The sequence below is a fragment of the Micromys minutus genome (genome assembly GCF_963924665.1).
Source record: "Micromys minutus genome assembly, chromosome: 18".
Classification (NCBI taxonomy): Eukaryota; Metazoa; Chordata; class Mammalia; order Rodentia; family Muridae; genus Micromys; species Micromys minutus.
The window spans coordinates 9847370-9866490 of NC_137953.1; the positions used below are offsets into that span (position 1 = coordinate 9847370).

Here is a 19121-nt window from a genome sequence, read left to right on the forward strand (position 1 = left end):
CACTATTGAGAAGAAATAGAAGAGAAAGAACAATTCAGAGAAATATTTGTTTCTAGAACATTATTGAATGAGCTATTTGGTAATTTTAAATAAAAGTTTTGAAAAATGTACACATTAGCATTCCCACCTTAACTGTGGGGAGAGGGAATTGTGTGTGTATGTTGCTGACATGTAACCTAGATGGTCTATATTAAGATATTAGTTATATAACAATCAATTAGAAGTGTTAAACATCTTCTCGATTTTCCTGTCATGAAAATATCTGTTACTATACACTGATAAGTGTGTGCAGTAACCTAGGGAAGTGCCCAAATACAGGAAGAAAAGATACAAGAGAAGCTCCACTTTTTTCAACCTTCCAAAAATGCTACAGCCTTTTGACAGCATAGGTGCCCACTTGTTCCCTTTCATTGAATCTGTGCCAGTCAACATTTTGCACATTTCAGGAGCTGAGCAACCCTCCCAGGGCTCTGCTTCATAAAGATGGTACATATTTGGAAGTTTGAAAGAGTCAGAGGTAATGCACGAAATCAGGAACAACCATGACTTCGATAAAAGAGGAAATTATTGATTTCCACTTTTAATACCATATTAACAAGACATTAGCTATAGCTATTAAAGTAGGAGATGGAAAAGAAGTTTGAAAAACTATGGGTCAGGATCCAGTTCCTAAAATGTTCCTGAGATAGATTTGGACTATAGAAAGAAGAGAGTGGACAACCTCAAGGACTAAGATGAGACCCTCCTAGGATATAATGGCAGTTTGAGACTCCTAAATTGGAAGATTCTATTTTATTTTAACAACTGATAAATGTTAAGTAGTCCAGATAACCCTTTGATGTGAGGCTTGTTTTGGTTATGCCATTGTGGAGGGTTATTCACCATCTCTGAACTTTGACTTAGATGTCTACAGTCACTCATCATCTCTAGTCAGTGAAAATTGGCTCTGGAAGAGAATCATATGACTAGTTGCCATCTTGACCTTTAACCCAGAATACAACACAGTGCTGCAACATTTACTTTCCACCCCTCAGTTTTAGCCTGACACCAGGGCAGAGTGGTGTATGCTGCTAAAAGAATGATTGTTAAGGACCTATTGATGTTGTCTTTTACCTGTCAATTTCTTATATCCTTTCTAGTTGTCCCAGATTCCCCTAGCTTACACTTCTGGACTCTCTTTTTCCAAAGACAATTGATTGTTCAAATGAGTATAGGAAAACTAAGTTTAATGTAATTTAAAATGGCTGAAATTTATTACTTTGTATAAACAAGACTAAATCAATTCCATTGTGTTTGTCACATTTAAAAACTTGAAAAAGTTTCTATCTGTAATGCTATGATACAGGTAATTTATTTAATTTTTAAGTACTGTGAAAACAATGGAATTATTGTATAGTTTATCCATTCATACATTTTGAAACTTTGATATTGTAGGAATAGATAAATATATATTCATGATGAAAAGCAAAGGAAAGGTGATAGACTGTATACCTTCTTTAAAATATTGGTTTTTAATAATGTCCAACATTAGGGTAATGGTTTTGTTGAAATTCCCATTGGTGTTCTCTTTATAATATTTATAAACAATAAATCCCATAATTTATAAGTTTACTCTAGGTGAGTCACTAAGCCATGCTGTAAGAGTCAAGGAGTGAATATGTTTCATATAACAGTCATAGTGTTATTGCAGGTGAAATCACAGATATGACAGACACTACTCAGTGAGGTCCAAACAGTTGACATACTAAGCCATTGTTTTGGCATTTTTTTCCCTTGGGAAAAAATGAGAGGACTTTAGGGCTTATAATACATATATAGGCAATTTAACAATCTCAAGGCTAGACTCACAGGAAATCCATGAAAAGTATTGTGTTTTAGGGGACATTTTTATATCAGTATTAAATGTAATATGCGAACCATCTTTCCCACGCTAAAATAAACCTGCACCCTCTAATGTTTATCTTTGTTCCCTGCTTAACAGTTTTTGGTCATTGTAAAATTAAAATGTTATTTTTCCCCAATAAGTTCCCCAGTTTCCTAGGTTTCCAACTTCTTTTTAACAGAAACTCTGATTTATTTTTCTCTGATTTTTGGCAATCCTGTTATGCATTTCCTGCCCTTTGAGGATTTGGTTCTCTTTAATGTGAATTATGAAAGTTTCTTGTGTAGCTCAGTCTCTTTTGAGAGGATACAGACAATATTTTGTCCATCCGTACAGTTCCTTTGTTGGACCAAAAATATTTTGAGATTTAGATGGAAGGGAACCCTCAGGTGTTTTTGCTACATTTTCAATAAAGTGCATTCACTGCAGGAGAACAGTACTAGAAGGTTTCCAAACTAGGCCAAGCCCTGGCAGGCACCTATATGAGGAAGCATCCTGAGCTTCTAAAGAGAACCACCTTAGATGGCTTTTATATCTTCTTTTAGTTAAAAGCATTTGAAACCTTGGTACATTGCTAAGTGCACAATTCAAAAGGACAAAGGGCAGCATCTGCATCTCAGATAATTGTCTTTTGTTTCATAAGTTCCTTTTAAGTTCCATTCCCATACTAATGAGAATGTAAAGCAAAAGTCAGTATTACATTTTTTTAAAAAAATTAAGATTAATATTAATGCATGAAACACCTAATAGGTTGGTCCATGAGGCATATACCAAATCGGAGAAATATCTGAAAGCGAATAGCCCAGCAAAGAGAAATACTCATTAATTTTTAGTTTCCTGTGGTCATAGCTCATTCTTCAGTTTAAAAGGAAGCTTTCAGCCAAGAATCCATCAACTGGGCTGACTGACATGCATCTGAGTATTACTAATAGTTACTTTCAATGTGGTTCATATGTTGAAAGCCCTATGGAGAACACACCAGTAAGGGCCAAGAAGGTACCTGCATATAAGGAGACAGAATAGTAGCTATGGAGATAAGACCCACAGTGCTTTGGAGGAAAAAGAAGCAAATATATCTAGCTTTTCATCTGTTTGGAGCATGTAATGTACCAGCACTGAGTCAGACTCATGAAAGAGAGATTAATGAATGAGTTCTTAAGTCCTAGGGCAAGCATGACCTCCCTTCAATTATTCTTAGAATTTGTTTATTTATTTTCAACCCTTAAAACATGTTTTCTCTATGGTTTTCTTTGAAGACAGTATTTTCTGAGTATTCTGCAAAATGAAAAGGTGAGATTGTAACTAGGCCACCCTACAATTAGGGCAAAGGGATGGAGACTCATGTACCTTGCTGGTACCCGTGATGTCTAATTACTTGAAACAACTGTTAGAATACCTGCTACCATACTGGTTTCTTGAGTAAAGTTGTATTCAGCTGTTCCAAAACTTCTGAGAGATTATATAATAATAATTTATAGTCACACACTTCTTTAGAACTTTAAAAAGAGTGTTTTAAGTTCTTTTTATACTAAGGCTCATTTCATATAACATTTGATAAACATGGTAGTAAACTTCACACTACACTTGAAGAAATAGAGACTTACAGTAGTGACCGTCCATCCTTTCATAGGCAGTAAATGTCATGTAGCTTCTCTCATGGATAGTTTTGTTTTTTATGAAATTTGAGCATAGTTCAGGGTCATCTCTGTTCTACAAAGCAGTAGTGGATGTAAAATAGAAAAATGTCACACGTCAGCTGTTCTATTGAAGATAATGACCATAGTTCGTGCTGTGTCAATTTTGTCTCATGGTGTCTTGTAAATGACAAGTTAAAAGGCTAAGTAGAAATTTGAAAGTTTGAAAATGTAAGTTAATTTTTCTTTTTAGATGTCTGGTATACAGAAAGTGGTATGAATGAAATTTTCAGATGAGAAAAATTAGAAGTTGTCATTCATCAAGGTTTCTTTGACTATTTATATCCTTTGTTGGGGGGTGACAGTTGCTAGAAGGAAAATCAGAGCCAGGTGATGAAATGACTGCTCCTCTATCAGCAAAGCATTTGTGAGGTGTGGCTTCTATTTCATGTGACCCTGATGACTTACTGGTCCTATGACTAATGTTTGTGATCAATTAGAATTTAATTGTAATATAATCAATTAGATCAATTAGAGTGACCACCAAGATTGCTGGTCCTATATTCATAATGCTAGAAAGGAGACTATCAGGACCCTAGAATGGATTCTCCACTTTAGAGAAGAGTGTATCACAGTGGGATGAATCGCCCACCACAAAATGTTAAATTTTCTCTATGTCAGTTTCCTCAGAGGTTTCCCCATATGTGGATAAGAGGATGCTAATGTATACTTGTTTTGAAGATATGAGAAATTTTATCTGGAGGTAGCAGGATGCCTAGCAATTAGACCTTAGTGCCCTTGTTGGTGTTAATACTCTCAATAGGTAGTCTTTTGCTTAGCAAATGTTTCATGAACAAAAGGCTAGTTTGGAAATACACTGAGTACAGTGATGGAAGAGGTCTCATAGCCAGTGTGTACTGTAGTTTGGCTCAAATTAAATTAGTCAACTATGTACATTTCTACTCTTCTGATAGACTCACGCTTTTGTTTTTTACTTCCATGGGAGGATGATTGGGACGATGGAATGCATTCTAGGCTACTTATTGTGTTTTAACTTTATGTGTGTCTTTCCATGTTTGTGTCCAAGTCTGTAATGTCACAACTCAATAAGGCCCCTTTAGACGTGTTTTGTAAATAGCAGATGGGTGGAGGAATGGGAGTAAGAAAAAGTATGAAGTAGCTTTTAGAAGGGTATGGAAAATATAAGACAAAGAGGACAACAGACTGAGGCCACCAGTGGTGTTTGTATGCTGAAACTTAGAAACTATTTCTAGTTTAGCTCCCACTATGGCACCAACGTTTGAATTTGCATTGAATTCCATGGAGACTGAGATGGAGTGCCACTGAGGGAAAATGAGAGAAATAAACAGGCTGTGTTTATCTAAGAGGATAGTTCTGGCTTTTATTTCAGTAGGGAAGTGAGTAAGGAAATGGAAGCAAGGAGAGTAGCTAACAAAAGTATAAAAAAAAAAAAAACCATTCTAGCAACAAGGTCAAAGGAGCTGCTCCGGTGAATGATCAGATGGGCTGAAGCAGCAAGTGCACCGAAGTTGTGATGACAAGTGATGGGGGAACTCAGGATACTTCATCTAAGCAGTATGAAGGGAAGGGCTTCTCTCTCCTGATGACAGAGAGGGAGAGCTCGATGGGAGGCATGGGTTTGGGCAGGGTGGAGTGATTCATAGAGATTTTAGCTAGATTTAGAAGATGGTGAAGCCTTGATAATAAAATGTCTACAAAAGATCAAATTATTCTCTAAATGCCAACAAATCTTCAAGAGGGTATCACATGATTCTGAAGTGTAAACAATATAGAAATGAACAGAATTCATGGTTGAAATGCCACAAAACTATATTCTTCGGTCAAGATGATGCCCATACCCAAACATTTGGCAGATGTATATAGTGATCCTATGGAAGTGGGTGGGTGACCATTTCATAATAGAAATATCCATGACTGGTATGAAGGCACATGTTTATATATGCATTTTTTCTGTATATACTCAAAGTGGACAGAAAAATGTGCTCAATTATAAAAAGCTATGGATAAGACACTGAAATTTAAAATTAGTTTAAGTAAAATTGCTGGGTTTTAAACCATGTATAATACTGAGGACCTCTTTTGAGCACTTAAAGTATGGAACTTCCTTTTTGTCTTAATTTTCATTTCGATAATGAAAAAATCTGAATTATTTTATATCACTATAGATGTGTCTAACATTTCACTTGAGGTTTTTTTTTTAGTATTTTACATAAAAGATCATTACTCATGAATTATGTAAGAAGATAATTATGATATTGGAAAAATGATGATATAATGTAGAAGTGGTACCATTTAATATCAGCAGAGATGTCTCAAGTAGACACCTGGAACTATAGTCATAAAGAGCCCTATATGGTATTGTCAATCAATCTCAGCTAAGGAGAAGACACTGGACCAGGTTTGATTCATATACTGAGAAAAAAATAGCACAAGATTTATCATGCCTAAGAATGGTGCACAAATTCAAACTTGACTTTTCTTATTGGGACATTCTATTTAAGAATTCCTGACCTGGATGGTATTTGGATCACTAAAAGTAATAGGAGCAAATCACAAATAAGGAGGGCTTTGTTAACTTAACATGAAACTAGAAAAGACTGCCCTAAATATACTTGTGTGCACAGAGGGCCAACGGGGCATACAGCAGAGGAAGTCAGAGACCATGTCCAGCATAGAGGGGACACTGCAGAACTGTGTACATGTGAAAAGGGTACTAAGGACCCTGCATGCAGATTATCCTTAGGTGGGATGAACACAGTTTAAAAGATGTTTTTGCCCAATTTTGACATTTAATAATCTTGGATTAAAAATGTTTTTATACCTTCTGTTGTTATTTCCTTTTTCCTTGCTTAGTAAGTGCTGCAAGCACAAGTGAATGGTCTAAGATACTGGGAGAAAGAGATCTATGAGAAATTATTTGATAAGTGTCAAGCTCCCTGTCATGATGTGTATCTGCAAATGCATAGGTCATTTCTTCAGATGATGGATTTACTTCCTCGTGAATCTTCTGTCTGATGGAAGCCAACAATTTGGAAATCAATTTGAAAATCAATATGACATGAGATTCTGAAGGGTGGGATGACGGCAGGAGTTTTCAAGGCAATGAAAGTCAAAAAAAGATGGGAAAAATCCTAGGTGTCTCTGGCATAATTGTTTCTAATTTTCCAAGAAGTAAAGCATCTGAAGTATAGCAAGAATTCCTTGTTGGGATTGAGCAAAAATTATTCAGCCTTTACTGGTAGGGAGCAAAAGATGGCTTTAAGCCATATTTAGAAAATTTGTTGACTGTAATTAAGCCTTCATGGGAGTCCCCAAGGTTTACTTACCTATAATTGAAAAAATGCAAATGAAGACAGTTAATCAGTGAACTGGCCGACTATGAAGCACTACTACCTACCTAAATGAATTAAAAATCCAAGACACCAATATGTCCGCTGGAGACTTAGCTGGGTACCAAATGGCAAATTTCTCAGCAAAGCTTTGGAGAAGTTTTCCTTATCCTGTCTGAGGCTCAAGTGCCTTTCTCTTAAGATCTTTGCCAATTTAATCTTTAGCTGTTGTATACAGATTTTCTTAGGACTGGCTTTCACTGTTGGTGGAGCACCAGCTGCCTCTCTGGCAGACTCATGGAACCCCCACAGAAGAAAATAACAGACCTCTTGTACTCTTTTCAATCATGATTGATCCCTTGCTTAAAATGAAGACATTTGTCAAGCAAGACTACATTATCAAAAAAAAAAAAAAAAAAAAAAAAAAAAAAAAAAAAAAAAAAAAGATTATCCCCAGGGTAAACCAACTGCTCAAATCATACCCAAAAGTACCTTATGTGATAACCATTGGAGTATGTTCCACATTATAGGTTATGTTGTATTTATATTTAAACAACATTTAGCCAGAAATGTGTATTTTTACCTCAAACATAATGCTTGTCAATATATGTTGCTAGATTTTTATCTTATTTAAAAATAGTTCTCTATAATACTTGCACTGTTGTAAATACATACATCTTCTCGTTAATTGGCAACTCATAATAAAGTGCCATTACTAAGAAGTGCACAATCTGTTCCTAAATATTAGTCATTGGAACAAAAAGAGGAGTGTGATGTCATTTAAATAAAGTGTGTTTGGCATGGCCTGATGAATAATAGTAAAATCAAAAGTATTTAAGCACATGAACGTATCAACATAAAATAAGAGATCATTTATGTATGCAGGACATAGTATCACACTGTCTTTGACAACTCTGTCAAAATGTAAGCTCTTTGAGAAAGGAAGTAAATATGTTTCCTCTCCCTTTGTCATGTGACCAGTTCTAAGAGAGAAAAGTACTGAAATTGATAATGTCTGATTTAACACTACAGGGATATGAGTGGTAAATTGCTAACTCTTATTCACCACTCACTTAAACAGAAGAAACCCAGCGTTGTTAACTTTATTTCATTCCTGACATCTGAGGAGGCAAGTGGAAAGAGCAGCAAAATGATAATGTGCCAGGGAAGACATGCCATTTTTCATTTAAGCCAGCATACGGACATCCTGGGATTGCTCACTTGAGGGAGGAAGGGACACACCTAAACATCTCCACCACATCTTTATCTTAAGTTATTTATTGCTCCTAACTTGCTAGAGATTTTTTAAAAGGTGTTAATATAAATTCTAGAAAAGAGGAGGCAGATATTTCAAGGTGTTTCAGATGTATCATGGTTTCTAGGGAGATCAAATAACTCTTCAGAGATCATGGATTTCAGTTTTTGAACATGAAACGTTCTTCTTGGCAGATAATAGACCCTGTTGATCTAGGTCTCTAGCTTTTGCATTTATTAACAGCAAAGCTTACTTCTAGCAAAATCTTGCCAAGCTAGTAAGCAATGTGTGTGCATTTTGCAGGGATAGGGTAGATATTAGTTTAAATATAGCTCAAGGGAAGCTGTAGTTTTATGGAAACATCAGCCTTATTTATAATTATTCTTAATTTTCTACATAGTTTCCTTCCTCTAAAATATGTAGACTAGTCCCACTAAAATTACTTCCTACTCAATGTTAAAGATATCTTATTCAGCCACTCACAAATCTTACAAGTGACTAAAATGGACTTATGCAATGTATGTGGAACCTATTTATAGTTTTATATTCACTGTTATCAGCTTGGAATTGAAGTAATGAAAATAAAATAGTTTCAGCCTTGACACGAATGAGCACTTTTCTTAGGCAGCTAAAGCTTACATTGTCCTCAAGTCTCCTCCTTTATATTTATATTCCCAAAACACGTTCTAAATGGACTTGGCTTATTTCATTTTATCATTTGTCCAGTATTCCCATTGTAAATTTTGGAACAGTTTGCATTTCCATGGGCTGCATATATATATGACTTCTTGAAACATTCATCTTTTGTACCCTTCAGACCAGTAAGTTTTCCACTTCTTATATTTTTCACGTTTAGACATTGTTCTTTTTATTTTTATTTCTTAAAATTGTGACTCATAGACAGTTTTTGTTTTATTGCTCATTGCCTTCAGCAAGCACCCCATTGTTATGAATAGTTAATTCCTTCATAATTCCCTAGTCAGCCAAAGTCTTTTTCTGTTTAAATAGGCTCTTTCTTGATAATGTCATGTCTTAGATTATTAAGAGGATATTGATTTTTATCTTGAAAGTCTTATGCTGAGAATTTTTAAGTAAATATATTGGATTTTGTGGGGTGTGGAAAGAAAAAACAGATTTAATAATTTTGCACTCTTCTATCTTCTTTGTAAAAACACGACATAAGAGAAAAAAGAAAAGAAAAGTCACAAATGAGTATATATTATATAAAGATATGTGTGTATGAAATTAGGAAGAATTATTATAAAGTATGTAGTTTTTCATATATAGCTCAAGAAGTTTCACTCCAACATTTACCATCATCCCTAAGATAGCTGAAGCTAGATAAAACACATACCCCAACCTCAATTAGCTACTAATTAAACTCAGCTTTGTAACATTTCAACTTTTCTTTCATTCTCAGTTTGCCTACAAGCATCAACACAAAGTCAGATGTAATAGGAGTATGAGACTTGTTTTCATTGTAGAGTTTAGGAATCAGGACCCCGCAGGAAGCCCTTTGCTTTGAGCTAAACCTCCCTATATGACTGCAAGTAAACCTTCGACTTCTGTGGTGGTTCCTTGAGCACCTGGCATCCCACTAAGGCACTCCTTATAGAAAATTAAGCTTTTTTAGAGTGTGTGTCATCTTTCCTGGATTTTCTATTACATCTTACAGTTTGTGTCTGAGTATATTCATGTCTACATAATCATCATTTAGGAGCAGTGGTTGATACAAAATAGAAGAAATATCCCTTTGGGAAAATGTGTGTGTGGACAAGTGGAGAAAGAGCAGGCAGAGTGTTAAAGGAGATTTCTGCATTGTTTTCAAGAATTGGGCAGGTTGTTGAAATAGTGCATGTTCAGCGGAAGCCCAGTTTTAGAGAAACAGTTCAGCCATAGTGACTTAAGGTTTTAGGAGTCTCCTGGTAGGTAAGTCATTTCAAGCACATACCATGGCTTTTTGCAATGTTACTGTCATAAAGCATTAGATAGCAGGGAAAATATCAATGCCAGGAAGAAGTCCATTCAGGAAAGCCTTGCATTCATTCCAAACACAAATTCGGACAGTCCCTGACTTTGTCACGGAAGTTGTCCAGAGTTAAGAAGAATGGGAAGAGTGGCTGGCGGGGGTCGGGGTGGGGAAACAGGACAGAGAAATGCCTCAGGTACAGCGTCACTCAACCTGATTTGCTGTCACAGAATGTAATAGAACAGGATGTGAGGAAACATCTGTTGCTTTTTATTTTTAAATAGTACATTTATATTTTGAAAGATTAGTGACAGAATTCAGAGAGTTCTCATTTCTATGGCTAGGGGTAAGGGGCAGAGAGAAGAGTGAGTCCACTCCAGCTCGTTCTGTGGAGTGAGTGAGTGAGTGAGTGAGTGAGTGAGTGCTGGTCAATGTGGCCAATGAGCATAGTCTGGGCTCTCAAGACAGGCTTCCTGAAAGTAGACCCTGGTTATGGAATTATAGTGGGGCCTGTGTGAATCTCGGGACTCACACATGGCCAGTTATATGGCCACTCTCTGGGATGATAGTCCATCTAAATTAAAGTGGTCATGCTACCTGATTTGTTAAATATAGGCTCATGCTTTTTAAATTAGCTTTTGGAAAAAAAAAAAAAAAAAAAAACGAACAGTTTTGCTTAGACTAAGATACAAGGATCACCATGTTGAACAAAAGTGTCTTTAATGAAAGACTGGATTTTGCACTGGAATGACATGGCCATGTTGAATGTTTGAAGAATGCTAGTGGTGATGTTAGTTTTTGGAGAAACTGAGCTCTAGGTATTGAATGCTAATTATAATGGAGATCCACTTGAAGCTCCAACCAGTAGTTAGAGCTGGGTAGTCAATGTACATAGGTTGCCTTGCAGCCTCTGATGCCCTGAATGTGACTGTTGGGTTTCTAGAAACTGTTAAATGCTGGGCAGGAATATTGCAAGCTTAAAACATCTATACAGAAAAGATTCAACCCTTTTAAATGAAAAACTGCAGAGCAGGTGGGATGCTGACCGCTATAAACTTTGTGTTGCTGCTGCCAGAAGGTTGCAGAGTTGAGTGGCATCAGGTTACCAGGCCAGCCAGTCACTAGAAGCAGCGACTTTTGGATTCATAGGTAGTAGCTGATAGTGCTCCCACAAATAATGCTGGTCATGGGCTTTCAGACCTTGTCAGAAGTTACTATTGGTTTTAATCCCTAAGTGACAGTTTCAAGTATACAACAATCATTGCTACTTGAGAAATCTTGGAAATTGAATCACATAATTCAATTAACATGACTAAGGCAATGGCAGGCACCTCCACTTAAGTGCCCAATTAATGTCAGGTATTATTATTAGAACTTCACTTACATATGTTAATTTACTCATCTTATTTGGAAATGCCACTGCAAGAGTAAAACATCAGAAAATGGAAGGCAATTATGCTAAATAGGTGTCCTTAAACCTTGCTAAAAGAAATCAAGCCACATGTCTGTACTCTTTCTAATATATTTTGGAGATTAAAATTTTAGTTAAAACTTTCCAGCTAGAAGGCACTTTGGAACAATCATAAATAAAACCCATTTATTCAAAATGAAAAGAATCATAACCTGTGGTGAAAAATAGCCAAGTCGTAGACGTAGATCTACAGAAAGGACACAATGTACTTTAGATTTAACTTTTTTCTAAGTCACAATTTGTATTCCATTTTTGATTTAGCTTACTGTATTTGTGTACTTTTGTTCAGGGTTAATTCTCTAGGATTCTTTCCCAATATCTCCCTTAGCAGGTTGGTTGAGAAATCTTATTAGGCTTATAACTCAGAGCCTTCACAATCTTAACAATATGTGAGTTTTTAGCACAGGACTCTGGTGTCAGTCTGGGAGACAAAATGGGTTTTGAAAAACAGTCAGGCTGTCTCAAAGCTTTGCTGTAGGGTTAGATTCCTTCTATCTGGAAATGGGATCTATGGCAGAAATCTCCAAAGTTGTTAAAATATGCCAATTGTCCTCTGGGTTTCATTAATCTAGTTGTCATCAAACATTTTATTCAGATTCATTCTATTCCCCAAGATCCATTTTTCCATAAGCATTAGATATTATAATAGACATATTGTGCCTTAACCTACTATTTCCATCCTAACCTCCAAAGCAACATTATCACTGTCATATAACTTCACTCTAATTTATTCAGAGCACAGGACAAAATTTACCAACTTTATGAGCATGTACCATTCATTTGTGAAACCTGAAAAAAATGATGTGGAAATGATCATAATTCCCATTGCAGAGCATGGGAGACCCATCTTTCCAGTTTGCAGAGTAATCAGGAAGGATGTGTTCTAATTGGCCCAAGAGGTGGCTGTCTTCTCTTCACTCAATTCAGGGATAATGGGGAAAACCGAAAATGTAGAATTCTGTCAGATGTTGTGAAGTACTGGGAACAATTGTTTAAAATATGCCAATTGTCCTCTGGGTTTCTTTAATCTAGTTGTCACAAAACTTTGGCACATATATCAGAATCTCATAGGGCACTTGTTAAAATGGATGGTTTTTAAACATGTTTTATGTTTGGATTTAAATATTTGTTTTCATAAAGCTTTGTATTAGGGCTATAAAGGAACATTTTCCAGGTGATCATGATGTGGCAATCCAAAGGCTGTACATAGGAAAACATTAACCTAACCCACGCTTGACTTCTTTCCAACAGTAATGTTGAATACTCTAGAATTTGCTCATAAGAGTTAGCTTTAGAAACCTAGGTGGCATAAATGAAACAGCATTGATTGGGCCATTATTCAGATATCTGTACTTTGTATAATCTGATTGAGATTCAAAAGTGAAATGCTAAGTGGGTCATTCTACTTGTTTGGATTAAGCCATACAACAATGCATTGTATTTTCGTGGACTCATGGCTCAGAGCCACAGTTTTTTATCTTTCTACATTATTGTATAGTAAATATCATACTGATACTTTTAATGGCAAAGCATCAATTTGTTAGTATTACAAGAGCTTCAGATAAACAAAGAATATATTCTCTCTGTGATTAGATTAAACGTTTAGATGTAGGAATATCTTTGCTCCAGTTTTCCCAATGTAGGGAATGCCAAGGCAATAGTGTGGTGAGGGTGATTAGGAGCTAGTGAGTGCACTTTTGTGAAGCTAAGTGGACAGGGAGGGGGGATGGGAGCAGGGCGGGGAAAGAGGATAACATTTCAAATGTAAATAAAGAAAGTATCTAATAAAAAATTAAGTAGAGAAGTGCTTGAGAAATTCTGTGAATAGTGCTTAGAGTGCAGTACATAGGAAATCATTGAATAAACACATGGGCACGTGGCCTTTGCTGAACACTGCTGTACAGAGAAAATCATGCCACGATAACGAACATTTTCACAGGAAGTACATTTATGAGCTAGAAATACATTTCTACCAGTCCCGAGTTCAGGAAGTATAAATAATATATAATGAACCTCCCATAGTTAGAAGCAAGAAACTGAAATGAAACTCTGTGACTTTTTTACAAAAGCATTCAATGTTTGCTGAGTACTTTTCAAACATTTGAGTAACTTACCATTGTGAATGAGTCTAATAATATATGTTGCTCATGGGGATACTCACATGCTAAGAATAGGTCTTTGTCTTCGGTGGTATTGGGAATTTAGACAGCTATGTGCTATAGAACAAGCAGATTCTGCTTATTTTGGGAGCGAGGGTAGGAGAAGGCAGTTGGCTGATTTATACATAGTGTGCTAATTTTTTCATAGTAATTTGCTTGTGTGTGGTAACACTAGCAGAGGTGCAACACTGCTTGGTGTGTGCAATTGTACCTGTGTCCTGTGGCTTTGAGGCCTTGACTGAACCTTTGTCTCTCATTTTTTCTTGTTCTAGCTGGACAGTGCTACATCACTCATCCAGGCAGCCAAAAACCTGATGAACGCTGTTGTCCTCACGGTGAAAGCATCTTACGTAGCCTCAACCAAATACCAGAAGGTCTATGGCACCGCTGCTGTCAACTCTCCGGTTGTGTCTTGGAAGATGAAGGCTCCTGAAAAGAAGCCCCTGGTGAAGAGAGAAAAGCCTGAAGAATTCCAGACACGAGTTCGACGGGGGTCTCAAAAGAAACACATTTCACCTGTGCAGGCTTTAAGTGAATTCAAGGCAATGGATTCCTTTTAGGACAATAAGTTTCAAAGAAGAAAGCTTTTTCTTTCTCCTTTCCCCCCACCCTTCCCACTTCTTTTTCATTTTGATTCCATTTTTGTAAGCATACCTGCTGACTTGTATGCCTCTGGCATGGGGAAATTAAGAGAACAGTGTCTGTTTGCATGTTCAATGAAATGAGATCAATGCTACCGGTCCATCGGCAGCCAAGGAAGGTGACAAGTGATGGTTTCTGTCCTGAGGTGGCACAGAGCTGTCCTTTGCAACATTCTCTTAAAAGTTGGGCAAAGAGTTCACACTGTGGCATTCATGGGAGTGGGAGGGATGGGGAAAATAAACTTAACTCTACAAAAGCAAACTCTAATGCATGCAAGAATCATTAGGTTGGCAGGTATATTCATAAGTGAAAAACCTGGAAGTGTAATGGTAGAACATAAAACCAGCACTGCTTCTGTTTTGGTGCACAAATATACTAGCCAATATGCTGAAGTGTGTGGCCCACAAATTGAACAATTTAACCTCAATGTCATGTATCCATCCTATCATGTGGATTAACAGAGGAGAAACTAACTCATCCTGTCTCAAACGTTTCTTTAATCTGTATTCTGTTCTTTCTTCCTAGTAGTGCCATGACTAGTGTTCCTCTTCTTTTCTCCCCTCTGATGACGATAAGAAACATGTCTTTGAGACACATGGATCCTTCGACGGACCCTGATGACACAAAGTGGAACTCAATTGTCCTTCCTTCTCTTCCTTTCTTTCTTTCTAAACTTGAACTCTGACTTTGCTAGACATAGAAGGCTCAGTGATGGAGTGTTAGCGCAGTGGGGATTGACAGTATGTGAAGGTTTAGAGGCAAATGCATAGGTATGTAGCTGAGAGTGCTGGTATCTAATATACCATTGTATTCACTGACACAAAAATAAACACATTTAATCTTGACAGCTGGATTGTGTATTCTTTCTCTGCACAGATGGGTAACATAAGATAAGAAATATCCTTGAATTTTGATATTAAAATACTTCTTGTTTGATTTTTCAAATCAGGACTGAAACATATGTATTCTCACAGTCAATTTTTTTCCCCCAAAAGGTATTTTGTTGTTTGTTTTTCCATTTGTTTTCTTTCACTTTCAAACTGAATCTGACAAGAGAATGCTTGCATTTACTTTCCTGAAACAACTAAGGTTCCCTGGGCTAAGTTTTTAAAACACGAGACTTAAGATTTAAAGTTAAGATTGCATCAATTTCAAAATATTAATTCACTTCCTTTGTTTTCTTCTTTAAGTCAGAAAAAGAAGGCATCATTCACATGTTCAAAGCGATTCTGAGTGTCATTCAGCTTTGGACTAAGGAGTAGGGAAAGCACCCAGTTACACAAATGACTAGGTGATGTCTGTTGGACCAACATCTACAAGATACATGTTGCTATGTGCTACTAGCAGATGCTAGGCAGAACATTTTTCTCAATGACATAATAATTCCATGGATTTCAAATGCATATCGGCTGTGTTAGCTTATGTGCCTGATCCCAGAGGGAACAGATAGCAATGTAATATAGAAAAAGGAAAGGACAGTCCAAATCCCTATTTGGAAAATGGTTCTGCTAAAAGCCCAGCTGGTTGGCACTTAAAGCACCACTGAGACCATAATGAAGAAAACAGTATAAAAAGCTGTAGAATAATTTTCAGCACTAATCATTAAATATAATAGGCATGCCCCTTAATTTACATAAGCATTCAGAGACATAGTGACTTATCCAAAATTTGAGCCAGGGCATAGGCTGAGTGCAGTACTCAGCAATTATCCTGGAGACAGTCCCTTTTTGCTTGTCACAGTAGTAACCAGCATGTCTCTTGTCTATTGACCAGAATAACAATGACAACACATTCATAGCAGCACTGACTCACTTCTGAGAAACCTGACCTTCCTAGAAAAAACAACAAAATAATTCTTTAATATCATTTCTCAACAGGAAGGAAGAACACAGAGGTAGTCAGGGGTTAAAAGTAGGAGATAAAAGTATCAACCTGGTATTGATAAGTATGTATAGAGTCAAGAAAATGCTTGTTTTCTTAAACAAGCATTGTTCCTAAGCTCCTAAATGGCACATGATTACTACTGTTAAAATTCTTAATATATATGCCATTCTAGTTTTTAAACTAGCAGAATGTATTCTTCAGAATAGCCAAGAAACTTAAAACACTCAGAAGCTTTCTGAAATTTTTGAATATAAACAAAGTGCAGGTATCTGAAGAACATGTGAAGAATGACTTCGGCCTTGACCTATACAATATCGTTTAGATACTTTACTATGTATGAGCCTTGTGCATATATGCTTTCTGAAAATCAGTTCTCGATTTTGCTTACATCTTAAGGTATTTTACAAATCTGCATAGTCCTTGCTTGCAGTTCTTGGCCAGCCACCTGTACTTACCATGATTGCTCTTGTGAGTAGAGAGAATGGTGACTTTGAAACCCAAAAGGTATCTTGAGAAGGACACCACAACAATGAAAGAGCTGCTTGCTTCTTAAGGCCTAGACAAATGCTCTAAAAGGTAATGGCAAGAAGTATACAGCCCAAAGTATTATATCTAAATTATAATACTATATAGCATATATAGCAGCAAATACATACATGCATGCATACATACATACATACATACATACTACAGGTTAAGAATACAGACATAGGGACACACTGAAATATTAGTTTTGTGGAGATTAATTAAATAGGTGGAAGCAACTAATTTATGAATACTCTTGAATAGTTTTAAATGATGTGCTTCTCTATGGGCATTTGTGATTGAGTGTAGGTGCCTGTGGAGGGCAAAACAGAGCATCAGATCCCCTGAAGCTGAAGGTACCAAGTGATTATGATTCGGCTAACACGGGTGCTTGGAACAAAATTCTCGTCCTCTACAAGAGCAGGGTATGCTTGTAACCACTGAACCTCCAATACAACACATCTAAGTATATTTCTGTTACCTAGAAAGTAACGTGAAAGGCACATATTAACTAATTTCATGAGATATTAGCAGGGGTAAGAGATTGACAGCATACTACATAGCAATATGACAGTCATTGAGAAGATAGGGTACTGAAACGTGTGATGAGAAGGGACGAAGGAAGTCTATGTTGACAATGAAACAGGATGGAAATTTAAACTTGGATGATAGTGTTAAAAAACAACACCGAAAACCATAAGACCTACATTCATATAGTAAAACAAACTATCCAAAGATCAGTACTGAAAATTGTCAATCAGAAGATGCCCCTTCTGTAGACATGTAAGACTTTCCAGTAACTTCTGGCATAACTAGATATGAACTAATAAAAATAAATAAGATTTATTCAAAGAGACTATGAAGGGTCAAGTATTTGGAAAGAAAACCATTAACATACAATGGTATGTTCAGACTGCAATGGTATATTTGAGGAAACACAGGAATGGTAAAAGGTATGTTCCTACACACACACACACACACACACACACACAGAGAGAGAGAGAGAGAAAGAGAGAGAGAGAGAGAGAGAGAGAGACATGGAGGCCAGAGATGAATTTGGTTAGTTCTGTCCTGCCATCATGTGTATATTTCAGGGATTGAACTTAAGGTTTGTACCTGGTGACAAGGGTCTTTACTGAATAAAACATATTTTCAGCCCCCTAAACTTTATATAAACTCTCTGCACACCACAAACTAAATCGAAACAGTTATAGGCGGTATCAAGAGCAACAAAAAATATCATAAAAGAATCTTCCTGCAACACATTTAATACAAAAGTAAAGACTGTAAGTAGAAAGCAAAGGTGGTGATGAATGAAAGACAGCCCTTATGCTCTGTTCATGGGAGTGAAAACTGGTATAGCCGTGTCAAACTCAGTATAGACTGTCCTCACAAATTAAAAGTAGACCTAAGATGTGACCCATATAGTACTTCTGGGCATTTACACAAAGAACTCCAAGTTAGCACATGATAGAGATATCGTCATGACATTGTGCACAGACACAACAGGTATATTATGGGCCTCCACAGAGGACTGGGTAGAAACTGCAGTGTATATATAAAAATGGAATACTTTTCGTCCAAATAGAGAAAAAGGTACATTGTTTCCAGGAAAATTGACAAACTGAAGATAACTGACAATAATATTAACTAGTTTAAGCCAATATCAGATAGTTACATCTTCACTAATTTACATTGTCTACATTTTATGCAGATACGTAAAATCACACACACACACACACGCAGATGACATGGAAAGCAAAATAAATACTTAAGAAAAAAGAGGAACCTAACATGGAATATTTGAGAAAGGAGAGTGCTAAGATATGTCAGGGAATATACTCAACATACAATATACAGTTATGAAAATGTCCTTGTAGACAAACATGTGGAGAAAGAAATTAGGGAAAAGGTACCCTTCACAATCGTCACAAACACTATGAAATACCTTGGTGTGACTCTAAGTAAGCAAGTGAAGGACCTGTACGACAAGAACTTCAAACCTCTAAAGAAAGAAATTGAGGAGGATCTCAGAAAATGGAAAGATCTCCCATACTCATAGATTGGAAAGATCAACATCTTAAAAATGGCCATCATACCAAAAGCAATCTACAGATTCAATGCAATCCCCATCAAAATTCCAACCCAGTTCTTCATGGAACTGGAAAGATCAATGTGCAATTTCATATGGAATAACAAAAAACCTAGAATAGCTAAATCCATTCTCAACAACAAAAAAACATCTGCGGGAATCACTATCCCTGACCTCAAGCTATATTACAAGGCAATTGTGCTGAAAACTGCATGGTACTGGTACAGAAATAGGCAT

The 19121-nt window shown here is 36.5% G+C and overlaps 1 protein-coding gene across 4 annotated transcripts in view; it reads left to right on the plus strand.

Annotated features, from left to right (window-relative positions):
• The window catches only part of CTNNA2 (catenin alpha 2), a gene marked incomplete at both ends in the record, with an annotated part of 909395 nt that extends 895094 nt beyond the window's left edge, over positions 1–14301 (plus strand). For all 4 annotated transcript variants that reach the window (XM_080932244.1, XM_080932242.1, XM_080932243.1 and 1 more), the window contains one exon: positions 14014–14301. In XM_080932244.1, the coding sequence (XP_080788370.1) occupies positions 14014–14301 (288 nt within the window). The remainder of the gene's footprint in view (positions 1–14013) is intronic.
• Positions 14302–19121: the final 4820 nt, after the last annotated feature.